Genomic DNA, 22,819 nt, shown 5'->3' with positions numbered 1-22,819 from the left:
GTGGGGGGTGAGGCATGCAGAACAATTCCTGGTCTCTGAGTCCAACTGGTAAAATAGGCTTTCACTAGCTCTGGTGAAGGAATCAGGGCCCTGGCATCTGCTCCTCCGGGGTTCTGTTGTCAAAGGCAGCAGCTACTAGGAGGACCTGAGTCTCTGCTGGGCACTAAGTACTGCCTGTTGGGGGCCCCACCTCGGCTGCTAGGGGACCAAGGCTTTGCGGGGTGCCTCTCCGCGCTCCCCCTGCCTCTGCCTAACACCCCTCCCCCGCTCCACCCCAGTGATCCCTTGGGGCAGGAGCCAGCCTGGGGACCACGACTGGCCTCTAGTTTGGCTTCCCTGAGTGGAAGGTGATGGCATCGCTATAATGGGCAGCTATGTGAGCGCATCGTTGGTGGCTCAGAGGTCGAGGGAGGCCCTGGCCATTCAGGGCTCAGACTGATAGACAAAGAGCTGCCATGGCCCAAAGAGGGACTGCCCCATCCCCAGAGGGTGACGACGGTGGTCCTCCTTTATAGTTTTTTTAGAAACATTAAGAAATCCTATTCCCCAGCCTAAAACCATTCCCAGATTTTCTCTTTTTAAAAGTGATCTGAGCAAAAGCCAAGGGTTTTCTAAGGGGAATAGATTGAGGGGAATAAGAACTTCAGCCTCCCTGATGCCCAGAAGGACCCACCCCATGGGAGGCGGCACCCTGTCTTTCCAAGGGCCTCTCTTCAGTTTAGAAAGATCTCAAGGGAAATCCCTATTGATTCCTCTCAAGGAAGGGAGTGATCCAGAAGGAAGAGAGGATGACTTGGTTGCTCAACTCTATCGAACTTTAACCTAGACCAGGATTGTTACTATCTTGATTTTCTTCCTAGAGATTTCTACAAACATTACCTCAAATTATCCCGGGGCAGAGATGTGTTGGGTAGACGTAGGGTAACATCCATTTAAAAAAAAACTCTGCAAGCCAGAAATAACTTAGAGATTGGCTAATTAAATAAGGCAGAGTATGGTATGAATATTTTCTCTTTAGATTCCAGAAATCATTTGACCGAGTTGAAGAAATACCAATTGTACTTATTCAGTTAAGTTCTTGGCCAGCTATACCAAATGACCAGCTAGGTGGCACCATAGTGCACTGAGATCCAGGGCCTGGAGTTAGGAAGACCCAAGTTCAAATCCAGCCTTAGATACTTACTAGCTGTGAGACTGAGGAAGTTACTCAACTCTGTTTGCCTCAGTTCCCTCAACTGTAAAATAGATAATAACACCTCACAGAATTGTTATGAGGCTAACATAAGATGATATTTGTAAAGTGCTTATCATAGTGCCTGGCACATAGTTGGAACTGTATAAATGCTTATTATGTTTTCCCTTTTTTGGTATAATAATAATTATGTATATCATTAAGAGTGTGTCAGGTTAACTTTGTGGTTAAATTGTTTTGATTGTAACACTGAACCATTCCTATATACTCAGTCTTTTTGTAAAATTTGTGATACAGCTAGCTGTTTTTACACATAATTTTAAAAAAATTATTTATTCAGAATATTTTCCCATGGATATGTGATTCATGATATTTCCCTCTACTTTTCCTTCCCCCCTCCTGGAGCTGACAAGCAATTCCATTGGGGTATATATATATATATATATATATATATATTGTTGTTCAAAACCTATTTCCATGTTATTCTTATTTGTAGTAGAATGATTACTTAACACCAATACCCCAATCATATCTCCATTGAACCACATGATCGATAATATGTTTTTCTTCTGCATTTCTGCTCCCACAGTTCTTTCTCTGGATGTGGAGAGCATCTTTCTTATAAATCCCTCCAGATTGTCCTGGGTCATTGCATTGCTGCTAGTAGCAAAGTCAATGACATTTGATCATGCTAAAATGTATCCATCTCTGTGTACAAGGTTCTCCTGGTTCTGCTCATTTCACTCTGCATCAGTTCATGGAGGTTGTTCCAGTTCACATAGAAATTCTCCAGTTCATTATTCCTTTCAGCACAACAGTATTTTATCACCATCAGATATCACAATTTGTTCAGCCATTCCCCAATCAAGGGACACCCCCATATTTTCCAATTTTTTTGCCACCACAAAGAGCGCACAGCTAGCTGTTTTTAAATGTGATTGTTTCTCTCTCTCTGTCTCTCTGTCTCTGTCTGTCTGTCTGTCTGTCTCTCTCTGTCTCTGTCTGTCTGTCTGTCTCTCTCTGTCTCTGTCTCTGTCTCTCTCTCTCTCTCTCTTTCATCTCTCTCTTCTATCTTAGATCAATCCAAGTATTGGTTCCAATGCACATGAGAGCAATTAAAGGCTAGGCAAATGGGGTTAAGTGACTTGCCTAGGGTCATACAGCTAGGGATTGATTCTTTCTTGCTTTGGTTCTTTGTTTATTTCAGTGTCTTATGTGATGGGGTCTGCTGTATTGTGTGCCAGGATCTTGGCAGAGTTTACTCGCCATCCTGTCTACATTCTAGATGGGGGTTATGAGTGTTTCTCAGCTCATTATCATTTCTTCAGGACTCAGAAGATTTTCTCAATGCCTCAGGTAAGGTGGAGGAAGGGGAGCTTCTCCACAAATTAACCCAGTACTTAGAATCAGTGTTTTAGAGTCTGAAGTCAGAAGACCAGGGTTTGAATCCCAGTTTTGTCATCTGCTTAACCTTACTTGTTACCTTCCTCCCCTGTCAAATGTGAGGGCTGGATTGGGTGGCCTCTGGTCCCCTCCATCTCTCAATTCATGATAATCCAAGGAACCTTGTCATTTACAAAGGAGGAAATATCTCCACATAGTAGAAATGGTTTGATAAGGAGCCAAGACTAGAACTGAGATCAGAGAATCCTAAGACTTGGAAGACAAAGAGATCTTGGAGGTTTTCTGGTCCAGCACCTTGAGGCTCAGAGGCTCAGAGAGGAAGTGGCCATTATCACATCAGTAGTCAAAGTGGCATGCACAGTTATCCTGGGCTGCTGGCCACAGGATGCCATGCTCTCTAATGAGAGCCACCTAACAGCATCATTTGCAGAATATTGTTATTAAAGTATGAGAACCTTTTCAAAAGTGATAGTTTGGGATTGTTAAAAATTATATGCCTGAGGGGCAGCTGGGTTGCTCAGTGGATAGAGAGCCAAGCCTAGAGATGGGAGGTCCTAGGTTCAAATATGGCTTCAGACACTTCCTAGCTGTGCGACTCTAGGCAAGTCACTTGACCCCAGTTGTCTAGCCCTTACCACTCTTCTGCCTTGGAACCAATACTTAATATTCATTCTAAGATGGAAGGTAAAGGTTTTTTAAAAAAGTAAATATAACAAAATTATAAAGATCAAATAGGATTAAAATAAAGACATGAAAAGACACCCCCAATCCACCCCTTGGTGGAGGTGGGAGCAGGTATTAACACAGCATATGTTTTCAGACTTCCTCAATGTATCCATTAGTTGTTCTGTTTTTTTTTCTTCTTTCTTAAGAAAAAAGTTCCACCTCACTATGACTAAAAAGTCATAGGGGATGGCTATTAGAAGGGTGCAGAATACCTAAGATACCCATCATTTAAGAATTTTTTCTTTTTTTTTTAAGTAGTCCTCCTTCCCACCTCTGGAAGGAATAAAACCCAATAGAACAAGGAATCAGAACTAAACTGAAAATCCTGTGGTCTTTCTACTGGTCTCTGGTACAGGTTGAAGTCTTCCTAGGAGCAAAGGAAGGTTGAAACCAGGCAACACCCATACATTCAGGAGCATGCTGGTAAAAATTAACAACCAGTTCTCTGAAAAAAAAAATGCCTGGCACACTTTGAAGTTTACTCTGCATTATTAACATTTTCTCCAATACTTTCTGGAATTTAGACTATCAACAAGCAGTAAATCCAGCCTCAGTTTATAATTCATGTTGAATTTCAAGGTATAAATGCTCACACTGCAAATGTTAACAATGGGCTCTTCTGTGAAGGTTTGTGCTAGCACACCTTCACACCCCTGAGGGGTTAGAAGGGCTGTGTCAAGGGGCTAGTAGCAAAAAGTAGTATTCATAGCAAAAGTAGGGTTAGTTCAAAGACTAAGCAAGGAGCAGAAAGATGGTAGAGAAACAAATAGCAATTTTCTGAATAGGCTCTGGACAGCTGCCTTGGGGCACTTCCTTGGCATCCTTCTCCATTCTCTGCAGCTGGACAGCTCCCAGTGCCACCACAGTATGGCTTACCACATATTTCTGAGTGACTGCAGACAGGTTCAAGAGGCTTCCTTGCAAGGGACAGACATAAGCACGGAGAAGAAAGAAGACGTCTCTGTCTGTCCAGATCCTACCTACACACAGTCCTAATGAGTATTTTCTCTGTTGAATTGCATAAAAAAATGGAATTCTCTGGTCCATATACAAGTCAACCCATTCTTTTTCCCTCTATAGGAACTGGATGCATTTGAGCCATATCCTATAGAGGTAGTGCCAGGAGAGGTATACCTGGGAACAGTCAAACAGGCCTGCAATCCTCAAATGCATAAAGATCTGAAAATCAAAGCGCACGTCAATGTAGGCTTGGAAACCACACCCTAGTAAGTAAAGCAGGGCGTCTGGGGGGTTTGTAAGAGGCAGGATTGTTTCCTTTTAATTTATAAGCATGCTTAGTGACATACGCACATGGGCCTATAGAATTACAGAATCTCAGAGCTTCAAAGCTTCTTAGAGCCCGTCCAGCACAACCTCCATCCCCAAAGCAGGATACCAAGGTCAAAAAGAGAGGCATCAATCAACCAATATGTATATATTGTTGAACGATTGAGAGTTTATGGATTGATTGTGGCATGAGTTTTAGAGTAAAGCTAACTGCCCTCTATAACATCAGTTTCTTAAACCCTCACCTTCTGCCTCAGAATCAGGCAGAGGAGAGGTAAGGGCTAGGCAATGGGGGATAAGTGACTTGTCCAGGGTCAATAAATAGGTGACGAATGAATATAACAAACATTTATTAAGTGCTGACTTCATGTCAGATTTGGACTAAATGGTTGCTCAGGTTCTTAGCTCTAGAATTAAGATTCTTAAGGATTGTTGTGTTGTTCAGTCCTATCCAACTCTTCATGTTTGTTTGTTTGTTTTTTTGAGGTTTTCTTGGCAAAGATACTAGAGTGGTTTGTTGTTTCCTTCTCCAGTTCATTTTACAGATGAGGAAACTGAGGCAAACAGGGTGCCCAGGGTCATACAGCTGGTACGTGTCTGAGGCTGGATTTGAATTCAGGAAGACTCATCTTTCTGGCTTATGGCACCAGGCTGTATCTACAGCACCACCTAGTTGTCCCAGGGTGTATGAAGTATTCAGAGAGGCCCAATACCTCTGGTGTGAGGGCTTGAGGAGCCCCTTTCATGGCTACTCATCCACCTTGGATGTCCATCTACCACCCAGCTCTCACCTGTGGCTCCAAGAAGCCGTAGCCTGAGCAGTGGCCACAGCCCACTAAAACTGCCTCAGCAGATGATTATTACCAGTACTCAGAACTCAACTTTCTTCTTTCCCATTTACATTATTTTAGGCCTTACACATGTTCTCCTGTCTCTACTAGATTTGGCTTAAATTCCCAGAATGTTCTTAAGTTTCTCTTGTTCCGGTGTTTTTAGTCATGTGTGACTCTGTGTGACCTCATTTTGGGGTCTTCTTGGCAAAGACACTGATGTGTTTTTCCACTTCCTTCTCCTGCTTCATTGACAGATGAGGAAATGGAGGCAAACAGGGATAAAGTGACTTGCCCAGGGTCACACAGCAAGTGTCTGAAGCCACTTAACTCACTTAACTCAGGAAGACGAGTTTTCCTAACTCCAGGCCTGGCACTCCATCTGCTGCACCATGCAGCTGCCCTAAGTTTCTCCAGTTTTCTCCTGTCATTTCACAGAACACAATGACATTCTCATACATTCATATACCCGTTTGCTCAGTCCTTCTCTAACCACACAAACTATAAAATAATTTGACGTAAGCTTTAAAAAATAAAAGCAAATCTCCAAAACTGCTAATGTGGCAAATTACTTTCAGTAGGGAAATGCCTCTTATGTTGCATGGAATCATCTTCATTTGGCCTAAGAATTCTCAGGGAGCTACACTATGTACGAGGTTATTCAGCACGGACATTGACCAGCTCTCCCTCTTGCTAGACATATTTGCCGTCTGATGATCCTCCTCACCGCCGCAGAGGCAGCCCCCCCTTGAGCTAGATAGCGGATCCAGCCCTGGCCTCTCTCTTGAGCTGCCACCATATGCCACTGGCTGCCTTTTGGACATCGCAAACTAGATGCCCCCACGGCCTCGCAGATTCATTACATTCTTCCCCAGCCTTGCCCCTATTCCAGACTTTCCTGCCTGCTGGCTCCCTCCACACATGGGAATGCCTTGAGGTCAGGGACTCTGTATCCTCAGTCCATAGTAGGTGTTAAAGAATTCCTATTGACTATTAACCAACTAACAGGCAGGAACAACAACAGCGACGGGCTCTTTTTGGCTTCCACATCCTTGCTCATGTTTGTTCTCTGTCCTTCATGGGGTCTTCTCCATCACCTTCTACTTCTGGTTTTCTTAACTCTTCTAAAGACCATCTCTGATGCCTCCTCCACCATGAAGCCTTCCAGACTTGGAGCCAGGAAGGTGGACCTTCACCTCCCACTTCTGTGATCCTAAACAAGATACTTAACTTTTCACAGACTTGGTTTCCATTTCTGGAAGATGGCCATTCTATTATGTCTAGCACTTAACTCACAGGGTTGTTGCAAAGATCAAGTGAGTCAAAAGCCTCTTTCACACCTTGGATTTCAGTTATTATCACTGTTGTGATTCTCCTCTTCCCTATCAGTATTAACTTTTCTCTCCGGAGACCTCACAACCCCTAGCTCTCGTATACAGTGTGTGTGTGTGTGTGTGTGAGAGAGAGAGAGAGAGAGAGAGAGACAGACAGACAGACAGACAGTGACAGAGAGAGAGACAGAGAGAGGGAGGGAGAGAGAGAGAGGAAGAGAGGCAGAGAGACAGAGACAGAGACACAGAGAGAGAGCCCACAGTACATAGAATGGAAGCTCCATGGGGGCAGGGACAAGTTGTGCCAGGAATCTCATCTCTAGGGCTGGCAGGAACCTCAAAGCCCCAGGCCAGCTCTCTCATCGTACAGAGAAGGAATGAGAAGCAGAGTTGGTTGGAGTGTCTTGCTTGTGGGCACCTTGGTAATTAGAGGCTGAATCAGGATTCGAACCCAGTTCTTCCAAAGCCAGGCCTATTGCTCTTTTCATATAAATGTTCACGGTACTAGATTGTCTGTTTATGGAAAATGTCCTCATCCAGAGATTGCAGTGACTGTGTCAGTGGTGGCTAAAGAGGTTGTGGCCGATAATCTATTCTGGGACTATGTAAAGATGTTCTTTGGTTGTGATGAGGACTCGTCCTGGCAAAGTCCAGCCATCCACTTGTCTCCCTTTTGGACGGGGTGGCCTCGCTCAGCCCCTCCTGCAGCCCCAGCCCAGAAAGCTCTTCCCCCAGAGTCCTTGGCTGCCAGCTCGGCATCAGCACAGATACGGCTTCATCCATGGAAACAACACTAGACGCGAGTGTACGCTGGCGCCATCTCCCCGCTCCGGTTCGGCCAGCCACTCTTTCTGTCTATCATGCAGCTTCACACTCAGGAAGTTTTCCCTGCCCCTCCTCTCCCACTCCAGATTCTGCTTCCTAGAATAGCCCGCCTCTTGCTATGGTTTCCCAGAAGCTTACGGTCAAATCACACTGTTTCAAGTTAGACCTCAGAGCATTCTTTTTGTTTTTAAACCCTTATCTTCTGTCTTGGAATTGATACTAAATATTGCTCTCAGGCAGAAGAGCAGTAAGGGCCAGGCAATTGGGGTTAAGTGACTTGCCCAGGGTCACCTGGCTAGGAAGTGTCTGAGGCCAGATGCCTCAGAGAGTTCTTAAAGGCACGGATATCAAGTAGCTGGGACTTCCTACACTAGGCAAACTGTCCTAGATGAAATCAGGGCCCTCCGCAAAAACGGGGTCTTGGAAACATCACCCCTCTCTGATTCCCATTGGCACAGAAGAAGCAGGAGAGGGCGATCTCTGGTATGCCCTAGCTGTGTAGCCTTGGTTCTTGAAACCCTTGGAATCCTCATGGATGAAATGGGGAGGCTGAACTTGGTGGCTTCTGGGGTCCCATCCAGCTCTACGTCTGTGGTCTTACAAGCAAGAGGAATCTTGGGGACTTGCTCCCAAACCCCAAAACAGCCCCATCCACCTGAATGGGCTTCTTAGTTATCCCTTCTCTTCCTGGCTCTATTTTCTCAGTGATTTTCTTCCATCCACAATACGTATTTAAGGAGCACCAGCCATGGGCCGGCTCTGTGACCCAATCAAGTTTCAGGGCAGTGGAGAGAGTGCTGGACCCAGCGGCAGCAAGACCGATGTCCAAATCTGGCCTTTCCAGTGCAGGGCGGCCAAGCGGATTCCTCCTCTGAGGAGCAACCTGGCGCCCGGCAGAGCTCTGCTGCTCAGCCCCAGAGAAAGAGACTTCCTTTTTGATGTGGGAAAGTCTCTTGGGAGGGGCTCGCACTGTGATTCAGGTGCTGAAGCCTGTACCAGAAAGAGCTCCACCAAGCCTGGCCTCGGTTCAGACTTCTGTTCATGGAAAGAACAGAGACTCGGGCTCGACTGGAGCAGGAAACTGTTCGTAAGGAATAAACCTCTTCTTTGGGGTCATTGGGCCTGGGGAGTAGCAGATTCCTGGGTGATGTTGAAAACTTACTTTAACTGTACCTTTCACAGAGTAAATATCATTAGTTCAGGGTTCTCTAGACAGTAAGATTTGTATCTCCTGCATCCAAAACAGATTCCTGTAGCTTCTGCACCCAATTTCTTCATCACTACAGACCCTGTAGTGCCAGCCCCCCATCCCACCCCCTCTCCACCCCCGAGACCACATGCCTTGTCCCTCCCTCCCCCAGTGCTGGGAGTGCCCCCTTACCCCACACAGGGGTGGGAGGAAGTATGCCCATTGGGCTGCTGGGCAGAGGGGTGGGTGAAATAAGGAATCTCCTCAGTGAGTGTAGAGAGGGGGAGGGGAGTGGCCTGAACTCTCTGCTCTCTCTGCTCCCCTCCAGCTCTGCTCCCTGTGAGCTACCCGCCTTTAACTGGGCTGCTAGGCAGAGGGGCGGGGGAGGTGAAGAAATGTCATCAGACACAGTGGAGAGGGGAAGTGGGGCAGCTCTGCCTGAGTCCCTCTGCCTTTCTAGTAATGAATTGCAGGGGGAGAGGGTAGCTCAGTGCCCACAGAGAGAGGTTGTTTTATGTTTTCCTCTTCCTAGTGCTGAAAGTCTGAAGATGTGGTAGGAAAGGTGGTACCTAGGCCTGAGTTAGACTCTTTTCACAGCCCACACGACAGGTGTGTCTCTTGGGAAGTCACACAACCTTCTAGGTCACAGTTTCCTGCTCTATCTCCTGGGTTTGCTGGGATGCAATGAGAGCACTACTCGAATGGATATCGTGAGCTAAATCTTGTGAGTCAATTCTGGCCTTGGTTCTTGTTCCTCTCTGCCCCTCTAATCCTATGATGAAGCCAAGGGCGTCTGGTGGTACGGTAGGTTTTTCTTTGTCTGCTGAGTGTCCTGGGACAGAGAAGGGTTACTCCCCTGGCAATGTGGGAAGGGCAGAAAATGAGGAGTGATCAGAATCTGCTTCCTAAGCCTCTTAGTGAAATCACAATTCCCCCCTTCAGTTACAACAAAGAAGAAAGTGAATATACCAGTGACAGAGGGAGCAGGAAGCTAATGGACCAGAAGCAGATGCTTTTGGCTTCCTTTGGCTGTTCAAATCCATGTTTAAGTGTCTGCCTACCCTCGTGGAAGCAGATGTTTTCATTACGGCTGTGATGCTGACGAGCTAAGTCAGGCCTTCCCAAGGCAGAAAGGCCTGAAAAGACCCTCGGATTGATTCCAGGAAGGAATGACAGTTAATGAAAACAAGACCAGACAGAAGCTGGTGGTCAGCTCTTCTTTCTCTGCAGTGAAACGAAGACAAGCGAATCAGGGTCATTTGCAGTGAGGGATGTCAGGACCCGAGGACTGTCCCTGGGCTTCTGCCTCTCTTCTCACCTCAGGAGAATCTGAGAGCCCTGTAGATGTCCCCCTAGAAACAAGGGGAGCGGCATGTGCAGATGCCACCGGCAGCCCCAAGAGCCTGGGGAAGGGAAGAGATCTGGGAACAGGCGTGCAGATCTGGGACTCTCTTTCCCTCCCACTGCCCAGGAAAGGGGCTTCAGATGGCCAGGCAGAGCCCTGAGATGGGCAGCTTCTGAAATGGGCCGGAGCCTTGGAGATACAACTTCCCACATCAGCAGCTGCCATTGGGCCGCCTCCCCTCCAAAGCAGCACCTGAGCATGAACAGGGTTTACGGGATGACGGCAATGGATGGCTGACGGTCTCGAGCTGCCACAGCCAGAGAATCTATCTACCTGCTGAGGACCAGGCCAGAGTCTATGTTCCCCTGGATCTCTGGCACCTGGCAGCCACCAAGAGTCACATCAGCTAGCGAGAGGGAGGGCAAGAGAGCACCTGCCCGTCTTCCATTCTGGTGCAGCTGTTGACCCGACAGGGTCCAGACACCCAGCCTCTTCCTTGGACCTCTCCACATCCTGTGAGAACTCTTCTGGTAGCCCCCAAAGATCCGAGAGGGCGGGACGATCTGGGCCACGTGACTGGAACAGGAAGGCTCCCCATGGGGGCATCTTCCTCCACGCTGCATCCAGCCCATCGGTCACTGAACATTTATTAAGCCCTCCCTGTGGCCAGGAACTGGTGACAGAAAGCGAGGCTGAAATCGGCTCCGGCCCAGAAGGAGCTCACACGGATGATCGACCCGACATGTAAGTAACAATGCAAATAGGCAGATCGTAAGCCAGCTAGATAGGAAGTACCAAGGGGGAAAGGCGAGAACGAGAGGGATTGGGAAAGGCTTCCCGGAGGCGATATCTTTTTTAACCCTCTCCTTCTGTCTTAGAATCCATACCAAGAAATGGTTCTCAAGCAGAAGAGCAGTAGGGGCCACGCGATGGGAGTGAAGTGACTTGCCCAGGGTCACACAGCTAAGAAGTGTCTGAGGGCAGATTTGAACCCAGGACCTTCTCTCTCCAGGCCTGGCTCTCTATCCATTGAGCCACCTAAGTGCCCCTAAACTGTGGGATTTTTGCAGGGATTCAAAGTACCTCTGTCATGAGGCTACGAACGAAGATTCCAGATTCAGAGTTGGGGTGAGATCCACAGATTTCGAAATTGTACTATCATCCCCTACTTTCAACTCCAAAATCAGTCAGGTGCCCTGAAGAGCCACAGGCTAGATGCCCTCTAGTGGGCAACACGGGAATTGCAGCCTTTTGGAAACCGGTTCCATGCATGGTGCCCCAGGGCAGCAGGACGGCTCCAGAGCAGGTGGCTCTGGGAGAGCTGGAGCCTGCAGAGGGCTCCGAGACTGTATTTTCTTGGCAAAGCGCCAATACGGGGCCACGCTGCCTTTCTCCAACTGGAAGACCATCAAGGAGCCTACTAGGGGCTCCCTGCTCTACTCAGCCTGCCGGTGCAAAGGCAAAAACTCTAGTCCCTGCCCTCAGGGAGCTTTCATTCTTTGGGGAAATAGAAGCAGGCTCACCCGGAGTTCTCTATAGCCACAAGGAGAAACTGAGGCAAAATGCGCATAAAGCAAGCTCAGGGTGGGGGAGGGGGAATCAGTGGGGGAGGGGCTGAGAGGTCTCATACGGGAGGGCATCTGAACGGAGCTTTGAAGGAGATCACCCGTTTGTTGGGGGCGAAGAAGTGCCTGCCAGGCATAAGGGTCAGCCTGGGAAAAGGTGAGGAGGCTGGAGATGGAGGTGGATAGTCAAGGAAGCGTAGGAAAGCTTACAGAGGAGCCAGGGACAAGTCTGGAAAGGCCAGCAGTTATCAGCCTTGAAGGGCACTGAGTGCCAAGCACAAACGTTTCCTTGGAGACAGTGAGGGGTAGGTGGAGTCTGGGAGGGAGATGGGATAACACTAGGGGTCACTATAGCAGTTTAATTTAGAAGGTCAGGGTAGAAGCAAAATTGATATCCCTGATGACCTGTTTGTCCTACTTGCCTTCCCCAGACTGCTTCCGGGGCCTACCAGAGACTCCATAGTGAAAGCTCTGCTTTGGGGCACTTATTTTTTTTAAACCCCTACAGTCCATCTTGGAATCAATACTGGGTATTGGCTCCAAGGCAGAAGAGTGGTAAGGGCTAGGCAATGGGGTGAAGTGACTTGTCCAGGGTCACACAACTGGGAAGTGCCAGTGGTCAGATTTGAACCCAGGACCTCCCATCTCTAGGCCTGGCTCTCCATCCACTGAGCTACCCAGCTGCCCCCCTTGGGGCACTTCTAAGGAGATCCAAAATACTTGATAAACAATCCACAAAATAGAGGACTACCACTGCCAACCTAGAAAGGGATTCTCTAACAATGGACCAAAGAATAGAATGGTTAGCACAGAGCCAGGAAGAAAGCTTTCCATCGCTGTCCTATTGGCTAAAGCCACCAGAGTTATCCCACCATACTTCTGTGCCTCAAACAAAGGGACACAAGGAAATACATATGTATGCTCCAAATATAGATGTTTATAAGAAGTAAAACAAGGTCAGTTTTTGAAAAATGTGACTGATTGGGGGGAGTGGGGCAGGGAGCCTAGATGGCAGAGAAAAGGCAGGGACTTATCTAAGCTCCCCCAAATTCTACTCTAAATAACTTTGAAATAAAGCCTCAGAATGAATTTTGGAGTGGCAGAACCAAAAAGGACAAGGTGAAATAATTTTCCATGCCAGGACAATTTCGAAAATTGTCAAGAAAGGTCTGTCTTATTGGGGTGAGAGTGGAGCCCAGCCCATGGCAGGCCATAGTGGGAAAGCCACAAGATGGCCTTGGTGGGGGTAGGGGAAGAGGCAGAGTGACTAAATTGGTGGCAGCTGCTTCCCAAGCTTAGTCCACTGATCATCAGGGAGTTGGGACAACTGGTCAGACGGAGATTATGAGAGTCTCTTTGCTGGCATTGGGTACAGGACCCTATTGCATTGTCCATACATGCTTCTGGGCAAGGAGGAACACTAGCAAGTAGGGTCACTTGTCATAGTTCCAAGGCAGACAAGACTGCTTGTGGTCACTCACAGACCATAGCACAGGCCAGAAGATCAGTTACCTACCTCTTTTTAGTTCATACCACTTTGGAAGAACTGAAAACTTAAAGAACCCCAGAAATAGCTCTGAAAACAATAGCACAAAAAACACCTGAAGGTTGGGACAGTACGTCTCCCATACCAGGAGCAGAGCCCAACTTTAACATAAAGTTACAAGTCAAGAAATAGGCTGGAAAAATTGTAAATAACAACCCCCCCCCAAAAAAAGAGACCCTGACCATATAAAATTGTTCTGGCAACAAGGAAGATCAAAATACAAACTAAAAAATAAATAAAAATAAAACAATAAATAAAAGAAGTTACATACAAAATCTCAAACAATAATGTGAATTTGTTTCGAGCCCAGAAAGAAATCCTGGAAGAACTCAAAATAAATTTTAAAAATCAAATAAGAGAGATAGATTAAAAGCTGGGGAAAGAAATTCAAGAGATGCAAGAAAAATCACCCCCCAAAAGCACAAAAAATACTGAAGAAAATAACACTTTAAAAAACAGAATAGGCCAAAAGGCAAAAGCACAAAAATCCACTGAAGAGAAAAAGTCCTTAAAAAGTAGTATTATAGGGGGACAGCTGGGTAGCTTAGTTGATTGAGAGCCAGGCCTAGAGATGGAAGGTCCTGGGTTCAAAGTTGACCTTAGACACTTTCTAGCTGTGTGACTGAGCAAGTCACTTAACCCCCATTGCTTGGCCCTTAGCACTCTTCTGTCTTGGAACCAATACATAGTATTGTTTCTAAAGTGGAAGGTAAGGGTTAAAAAAAAAGTAGGATTGCCCAAATGGAAAAGGAGGTGCAAAAGCTCACTGAAGAAAAGAATTTCTTAAAAATTAGAATTGGATACATGGAAGCTCACTTCATGAGATAGCAGAAAACAATAAAACAAATGAAAAAATGGGGAAAATGTGAAATATCTCAACAGAAAAATAACTAACCTAGAAAATAGATTGAGGAAACACAATTTTAGAATTATTGGACCAAATGAAAAGCTTTAAATGATTTAAAAATGATTTTAAAAATGATTTTAAAAAGAACCTCAACATCATATTTCAAGAAATTATTATGGAAAACTGTCCTACTAGAAACAGAAATAGAAATTGAAAGAATCTACCAATCACTTCCTGAAGGAGATCCCAAAATGAAAACTCCCAGGAATATTATAGCCAAACTTCAGAGCTCTCAGATCAAGGAGAAAATATTGCAAGAAGTCAGAAAGAAACAATTCAAATATCATGGAGCTATAGTCAGGATAACACAAGATTTAGCAGCTTCTACATTAAAGGATCAGAGGGCTTGGGATGTAATATTCTGGACGATAAAGGAGCTAGGACTACAACCAAGAATCACTTACTCAGCAAAACTGAGTATAAGCCTTTGGGGCCAGGGGGAGGGGTGATGGATATAAAGTGAAATAGAGGACTTTCAAACATTCCTAATGAAAAGACCAGAGCTGAATAGAAAATTTGACTGTCAAAAACTCAAGAGAAGCATAAAAAATTCATAAGGGATTCAGTTAGGTTAAACTTTTTACATTCCAACATGGGAAGATGATACTCATAATTTCCAAGACTTTTATTATTATTAGGTAGTTAGAAGGAGTATACACAGAGAGCACAAGTGTAAATTGAATATGATGGGCTGATACTAAAAAAATAAAAGAGGTGGGAAAGAGGAATGCATTTGGGCAGCATTGACAAAACTTTTTGAGATCGTATGCCCAAACCACACCTTCAAGCTGCTTGTGAACCACCCCCACCCCCATATCACCCCAGGTAGCAGAGGGAGGAAGTGCTTGCATTGGAGGGGTAGGGTATATGAAAATTGTCCACAGGCACTGTGGAGAGAGGGAATGGAGCAACTCCCTCTGGCATGATGAGGCATGTGGGCCACAGAGCACTAGGAGAATTAGGAAGGGAGAGGTAGAGCAAGATAAATTATCACATAAAAGATGCATGAAAGCTTTCACAGTGGAGGAGAAGATGGGGGAGAGGAAGAGGCAGACAACATTTGAACCTTGATGAATTCTCATTAGAATTGGCTCAAAGATGGAGTAAGTCTGTCTTACTGGCTTCAGATAATTCCTTGCTGTGTGGCTCTGGGCAAGTCACCTAACCCCAGTTACCTAGCTCTTACCACTCTTCTGCCTTGGAACTGCTACTTAGTATTGATTCTAAAACAGAAGGAAAGGGTTTCCAAAAAGAAAAAAGAAAGGAAAGGAAAGGAAAGGAAAGGAAAGGAAAGGAAAGGAAAGGAAAGGAAAGGAAAGGAAAGGAAAAAGGAAAGGAAAAAGGAAAGGAAAAATCTATTTTACCCTATATAGAAGTAGGATGGGGTGCAAATAATAAAAGGGGGAGAGTTGATAGAAAGGAGGGTGGATTGGGGAAAGTAGTGATCAGAAGCAAAACATCTTTGAGGAGGGACAGGGTGAAAGGAAAGAAAGGGAGGGATAAATGGGGAAAGTGAGTGGAGGGAAATACATAGTATTCATAATTGTGAATCTCAATGGGATGAACTCACCCATAAAACAGTAGCAGATAGAGTGGTTTAAAAACTAGAAACCTACAATATATTGTTTACAAGAAACATATCTGAAAACAGACACAGTAAAGGGGCTGGAACAGAATCTGTTATGCTTCAACCTAAGTAAAAAAAAAAGAAGTAGCAATCATGATCTCAATGCATAAGCAAAAATAGATCTAAATAAAAGATATAAAACAGGGAAATTACATTTTGCTAAAAGGTACTCTAGACAGTGAAGTAATATCAATACTAAACATGAATTCATCAAATGTAGAGCATCCAGATTCTTAAAGGAGACATTAAATGAGTTATAGAAAGAAATAGACAGTAAAACTATACTAGTGGGGTGACTTCAACTTTCACCCCATAGAACTAGATTATAATGAAAAATAAATAAGAAAGAAGTTAAGAAAATGAAAAGAAGTTTAGAAAAATAAGATATGATAGACCTATGGAAAAAAATAAATGGGAATAGAAAGAAATATACTCTTTTCTCAGTGGCACATGGAACCTACACAAAAATTAACCATATATTAGGAAATAAAAATGTCAGAATCAAGTGCAGAATAGCAGAAATATTGAATGCATCCTTTTTAGATCATGAGGTAATAAAAATTACATTCAAGAAAGAGAAAACAAAAAAATATTAGAAATGAAATAATCTGTTCTTAAAGAGTATGTAGATCAAAGAACAAGTCATAAAACAATAATTTCATTAAAGAGAATGACAACAATGAGACAACATATCAAAATTTATGGGATGCAGTCCAAAGTTGTACTTAGGGGAAATTTATATATCTAGATGCTTATATCAATAAAACAAAGAAAGAGCAGATCAATGAAGTGGACATACAACTAAAAAAATAGAAAAAGAACAAATTCTAAATCCCCAGTTAAATACCAAATTGGAAATTCTGAAAGGAGAAACATAAAATTGAAAGTAAGAAAACCATTAACTTGATAAAAGTAGGGGCTGCTTTTGTGAAAAATCAAACAAACAATAAAATAGATAAACCATTGATTGATTTGATTTCTTAAAAAAATAGAAAACCAAATTACCAGTATCAAAAATGAAAAAGATGAATTCACAACTATTGAAAATGAAATTAAAGCAATTACTAGGAGCTATTTGCCCAATTACATGCCAACAAATTAACAATCTAAGTGAAATAGATGAATGTTTACAAAAACAAATTGCTAAGATTAACAGAAGAGGAAGTGGAATACATGAATAATTTTATCTTAGAAAAAAATTTGCACAAACAAGTCCTTTTCCTTTTTAAAAAAATCTCTTTGGGATACAGAACTAATAATGGTATTGCTGGGTCAAAGGGTATGCAAAATTTAAAGGCCTTTGGGTATAGTTCCAAATCATTTTCAATCAGTTCACAACTCCACCAGCAGTACATTAGTGTCCCAATTTTCCTACATCTCCTCTAGCATTTATTATTTTCTTTTTCTGTCATATTACCCAATCTGATAGGTGTGAAATGGTACCTCAGAGTTGTTTTAATCTGTGTTTCTCTAATCAAGAGCAATTTAGAGCATTTTTCCATGTGGTTATAGATAGTTTTGATTTCTTCATCTGAAAATTGCCTATATACATACATACATACATACATATATACATACATACATATATATATATATATCCTTTGACCATTCATCAATTGGGGAATGATTTGTATTCTTAAACATTTCTCTCAGTTCTCTATATATTTGAGAAATAAGGCTAGCAGAGATAATTGTAAATTTTTTCTAGCTTTCTCTCTTCTAAACTTGGTTGCATTAGTTTTTGTTTGTGTAAAACCTTTTTAGTTTAATATAATCAAAGTTATCCATTTTACATACCATAATGCTTTCTATCCCTTGTTTGGTCATAAATTCTTCCTTTATCCATAGGTTGGACAGGCAGACCATTCCATGCTTCTCTAATTTGCTAATGGTAGCACCCTTTATGTTTTAACCATGTATCCATTCTGACCTTATCTTGGTATAGGGTGTGAGATGCTGGTCTATACCCAGTCTCTACCATACCTTTTCCCATTCTTCCCCACAGTTTGTGTCAAATAGTGATTTCTTGTCTGGAAAGCTTAGATCTTTGGGTTTATCCAACACTAAATGGTCATTTGCTACTATGTATTGTGTAGCTAAAACATTCTACCAATCTACTGCTATATTTCTTAGCTAATACCAGATTGTTTTGATGATTATAGCTTTGTAAGTAATAGTTTAAGATCTGGTACGCCTAGGCCACCTTTCACATTTTTTTCACCGGTTCCCTTGATGTCCTTGATCTTTTGTTCTTTCAGATTAATTTTGTTATTATTTTTTAATTCCATAAAATAATTTGGGGGCAATTTGATTGGTATGGCACTAAATATATCCAAATAGATTAATTTAGGCAGGATCGTCATTTTTATTATATTGGCTTGGTTTACCAATGAACAATGACTATTTTTGCAATTGTTTAGTTCTGATGTTATTTTTGTGAAAAATGTTTTATAATTGTAACAGCTCTTTTTTGTGGCAAAGAGTTGGAAACTGAGGGGGTGTTCATTAGTTGGGGAATGATTGAACAAATTGTAGCATATGGTTGCAAAGGAATTCTACTGTGCTATATGAAATAATGAGAAGGATGATTTAAGGCAAACCTGGAAAGACTTACACTAACTGATGCAAAGTGAAGTGAACAGAACCAGGAGACCATTGTACACAATGATAGCAATATCATATGAATATTTATGAATGACTTAGCTCTTCTTAGCAATACAGTGATCCAAGAGGACTCAAGGACTCATGATGAAAAATATCATCTGCCTCCAGAGAAGGAACTGATGGAGTTTGAATGCAGATTTTATTTTCTTGATTTTATTTCTCCACTTTTCTTTTGAGTTCTCATTCACAAAATGAGTAATATAGAAAAATGTTTTGCCCTGTTCCACATGTAAAATCTGTATCAGATTGCTGACCACTTCAGGGAGAGGGGAGGCAAGGGAGGGAGGAACAAAGGGTAAGAATTTGGCTCAGAATTTTAAAAATGTTGTTTTTTCATATAATTAAAGGAAAAAGAAACTAAGCAAGTCATCAATGAGCTCTCAGAAAAAATCATCAACATTTTTTGGATTCACAGGTGAATTATACCAAACATTTAATGAACAATGAATTCTAATACTACATAAATGATTTGGAAAAATAGGCAAAGAAAGAATAATACCAGGTTCCTTTTATAACGCAAATATGATGCCAATTCCTTAACCAAAAGGAACAAAAACAAAGAAAACTATAGAACAATTCCTCTAATGAATATTGATACAAAAAAAATTTAAATCAAGGGGGTAGCTGGGTAGCTCAGTGGATTGAGGAGGTCCTAGGTTCAAATCTGGCCTCAGATACTTCCCAGCTGTGTGACCCTGGGCAAGTCACTTGACCCCCATTGCCTAGCCCTTACCACTCTTTTGACTTGGAACCAATACACAGTATTGATCCCAAGACGGAAGATAAGGGTTTAAAATTTTTTTTAATCAAATATTTTCAAGGAGATTATAGCACTATATCACAAAGATCATACACTATCGCCAAGTGGAATTTATGCCAACAATGTCAATATTAAGAAAACTATCAGAATAATTGGCCATATAAATAACAAAAACCAACAGAAATAATATGATCATGTCAATAGATGCAGAAAAAGTTTTCAACAAAATACAACATCCATTCCTGTTAAAAAACACTAGAGAGCCTAGGAATAAATGGAGCTTTCCTTAAAAGCTCAAAAAAAATAATAACAAAATGGTTCTTGAAGAACAAAAGATCAAAAATATTAAGGGAATCAATGGGGAGAAAGCGTGAAGGAAGTTGGCCTAGTCATATCAGATCTCAAACTGTAGTACAAAGGGGTAGTCATCAGAACAATCTGGTACTATCTAAGAAATAAAGTGGTGGATCAGTGGAATAGATTAAGTACACAATACATAGTAGTAAATGACCAAAGCAACTACTGTTTGATAAACCCACAGATCCAAGCTTTGGGACAAGAACTCCCCATTTGATAAAAACTGCTGGGAAAATTGGGAAGCAGTCTGGCAAAAACAAGATATAGATCAATGTCTTACGTTGTATACCAAATTAAGGCCCGAAAGGGCACATGGTTTAGCCATAATAGGTGATTTAATAAGGAAATTAGAGAAGATGGGATAGTTTACCTGTCAGACCTAGGGAAAGGAAAGAATCTATGACCTAACAAGAGACAGAGATCATCGCATGATGTAAAATTGATCATTTTGATTGCATTAAGCTAAAAAGCTTTTACACAAACAAAGATTAGAAGGAAAGCCCAAAACTGGGGGAGAGGAGACTTTAAAGCAAATTTCTCAGAAAGGCCTTATTTCTCAACAATATAGAGAAGTGAGTCAAATTTATAAGAGCATAAATTATTCCCCAACCGATAAGTGGTCAAAGGATATGAACTAGCAGTTTTCAGATGAAGAAATGAAAGCTATCTATTGCCACATGAAAAAATGTTCTAAATCACAATTAGAGAAATACAAATTAAAACAATTTACCATTTTGCACCTATCGGACTAGCCAATACAACTAAAAAGGAAAATGACAAATCTTAGAGAGAGAAGAGTGGGAAAACTGGAATCCTAATGCACTAATTTTTCTTGTGAACTGATCCAACTGTTCTGGAGAATGATTTGGAATTATGCCCAAAAGGCTATAAAATTGCATATCCTTTGACCCAGCAATATACTACTATCAAGAGGTAGAGGGGTATCAAGGAAGAGATTTTGAGAAAGGTGGATAGAATAAAATTAAAAGGCAGGGGGAAACAATAAGGGAGTGACCTTTGGAAAGGTGGGCCAATTTGGAACTAGGAGAGTGTATATATTTATATATATATTTATATATATATTTATATATTCTTCATGTCCCTATCAACATTTCATTTAATCACTTTAGTCCATCTGGTTCTCAGTTATATATTATATTTATATATATACATATATATGTATAAATATATACACTCTCCTAGTTCCAAATATATATATATACAATCTAAATTAAAATTGTAAACAATATGGAGTTTGTGGTCTTGCACATAATCTTGTTATGCATTTTTAGTTAAATTTTTTTGGTGGTGGTAGTGGTTAATAAAAAATAAAATTAATAAATAAAACTAAAAAAATGTAAGTTGTATATGCATGCTAATATAAACATTCTCTGCTTTTGAATTCTCTTTAGATTTGTTTTACTGGGACACTTTTTCTCTTGATTTTGTGGCTATTACTTTTTATGTGATTCTTTTCTTCTCTATTTTCATCTCCTTATATATTTCCCTTATTTCTTTACATTTACAATATTTGTCATTTCTAATAACATAATAGAATCCATTACATTCAAATATCACAACCTGTTCAGTCATTTCTCCCATTCATTGCATCTGTGGTTTTTTCCAGTTATTTTTGTCATAGTAAACAAAGATTCCATGAATATTTTATATATACTTTGGGGTTTTTTTCCCTCTCAATAATACTGTTAGGGCCTAACCCTAGTAATGAGATCTCTATATCAATGATCATGAACAGTTTTACAGCTTTTAATGTATATTTCCATCTTGTTTTCTTAAAAAAAATTCACAGCTGTCCTAGCAATGAAACATTAGACCTGTTTCTTCATGTCCCTATCAACATTTCATTTAATCACTTTAGTCCGTCTGGTTCTCAGTTAACATATATTACAAGGACCTTATTTTGCAGATTGATTCTTAAGCAGCAGATACAATCTGTTACCAGGACCATACTCTTACCAAAACAAGTCTTTCCAGCCTGGTCATACCCAGTAGGACTTTTATTCCAGTGCCACAATACTTCAGAGATGCAGAATTACCCCTATTATGATAAATGTTAAAGTAAGAGTTTTGCAGAATATTTTTACTCTCTAAGCCATTGATGTCCCACCAGAAACCATGTTTAGATTATGTATGTGCACAGGCTTAGATCTATTAATAACCTCATTCAGGTGGGGGTGGGGTACTCTCTAGATCTCTATCTCATTTAGCTTAGTTAAGGTTCTATTCATCTCCTTAAATTCTTTCTAATTTATTTTTTGGCAAGATTTACCTAGTTCTGAAAGGGGAAAATTAAAGTCAGTAACTATTATCATTTTGTTATCCATTTCCATCTGTATCTCATTTAGTTTTTCCTTTAAAAATCTGAGTACTATAACACTTGGTGCATATAGATCCAATGTAAATAATGCTTCATTATCCATAGTAAACCCTCCTCCCCACCCCTGCCGACATTATATAGTCACCCTGTTTGTCCCTTCCAATTATATTCATTTTATACCCATTATATCCAACTCTGTCAGAGATCATGACGACTTCTGGATCAGCCACGCCATAGTCAATTCTGCTCCAGCCCCTCTCCTTCATTTTGTTTATCTCTCATTTGAAGTGTGTTTCTTGTAGACAACACATTGTCAGGTCCTGGATTTTGATCTTTTCTCCTATCCATTTTCTTCCCATATACAAATTTATCTCATTATACTAAATGTCATAGTTTCTAGCTGTGCATTTCCATCTACTCCATTCCTCCTTACTGTTTGTCCCTCTTTTCTTTTTACCGTATTCCTCCACAGATGTCCAATTTCCTTTGCCTAATACCTCTCCTATTCACGCCCCTTCCCCAAATCCCTCTTGTCTTCTCCTCTTACCCCTTTAGTTCCTAGTTGGCCCATTCCTTCCCCTTTACCTTTTAATCCTTATTCTAACCACCTTTCCCAAAATCCCTTCCTCATCTCCCAACTATGCTCCCCTACTTCTTGATTTCCTTGTCCCCTCATCTTACTCCACTACCTCTTGATATGTACTTCCCTCTAAGCATCCCTCCCTTTTCTTAAACCTTTGTCCTTCTTTCTTTTAACCCATCTTTCTATCTCTTGTTCCCTCAGGTTTCCAAGAGGATTCCCAGTTCCCGTCTTTTCGATTCCCCCTTCCCTCCTGTTTCTCTGTATATTAAGAAAATTTTTACCCTTATAATTATGGATATTGTTCTCTCCTGCCTCCTCCAAGTCTATTTCACCACCATTTTGA

General features: G+C 41.9%; 1 protein-coding gene across 7 annotated transcripts in view; it reads left to right on the top strand.

Moving 5' to 3' along the window:
• Positions 1-22,819, top strand: part of STYXL1 (serine/threonine/tyrosine interacting like 1) — a 76,436-nt gene that overhangs the window by 29,418 nt on the left and 24,199 nt on the right. For all 7 annotated transcript variants that reach the window (XM_056819793.1, XM_056819789.1, XM_007485992.3 and 4 more), the window contains 2 exons: positions 2,400-2,548; positions 4,403-4,548. In XM_056819793.1, the coding sequence (XP_056675771.1) occupies positions 2,400-2,548; positions 4,403-4,548 (295 nt within the window). The remainder of the gene's footprint in view (positions 1-2,399; positions 2,549-4,402; positions 4,549-22,819) is intronic.

Source organism: Monodelphis domestica, chromosome 2 (assembly GCF_027887165.1).
Source record: "Monodelphis domestica isolate mMonDom1 chromosome 2, mMonDom1.pri, whole genome shotgun sequence".
NCBI lineage: Eukaryota > Metazoa > Chordata > Mammalia > Didelphimorphia > Didelphidae > Monodelphis > Monodelphis domestica.
Note: the sequence above shows the minus strand (reverse complement) of the source record. Positions and strands in the feature narration are given on the sequence as shown.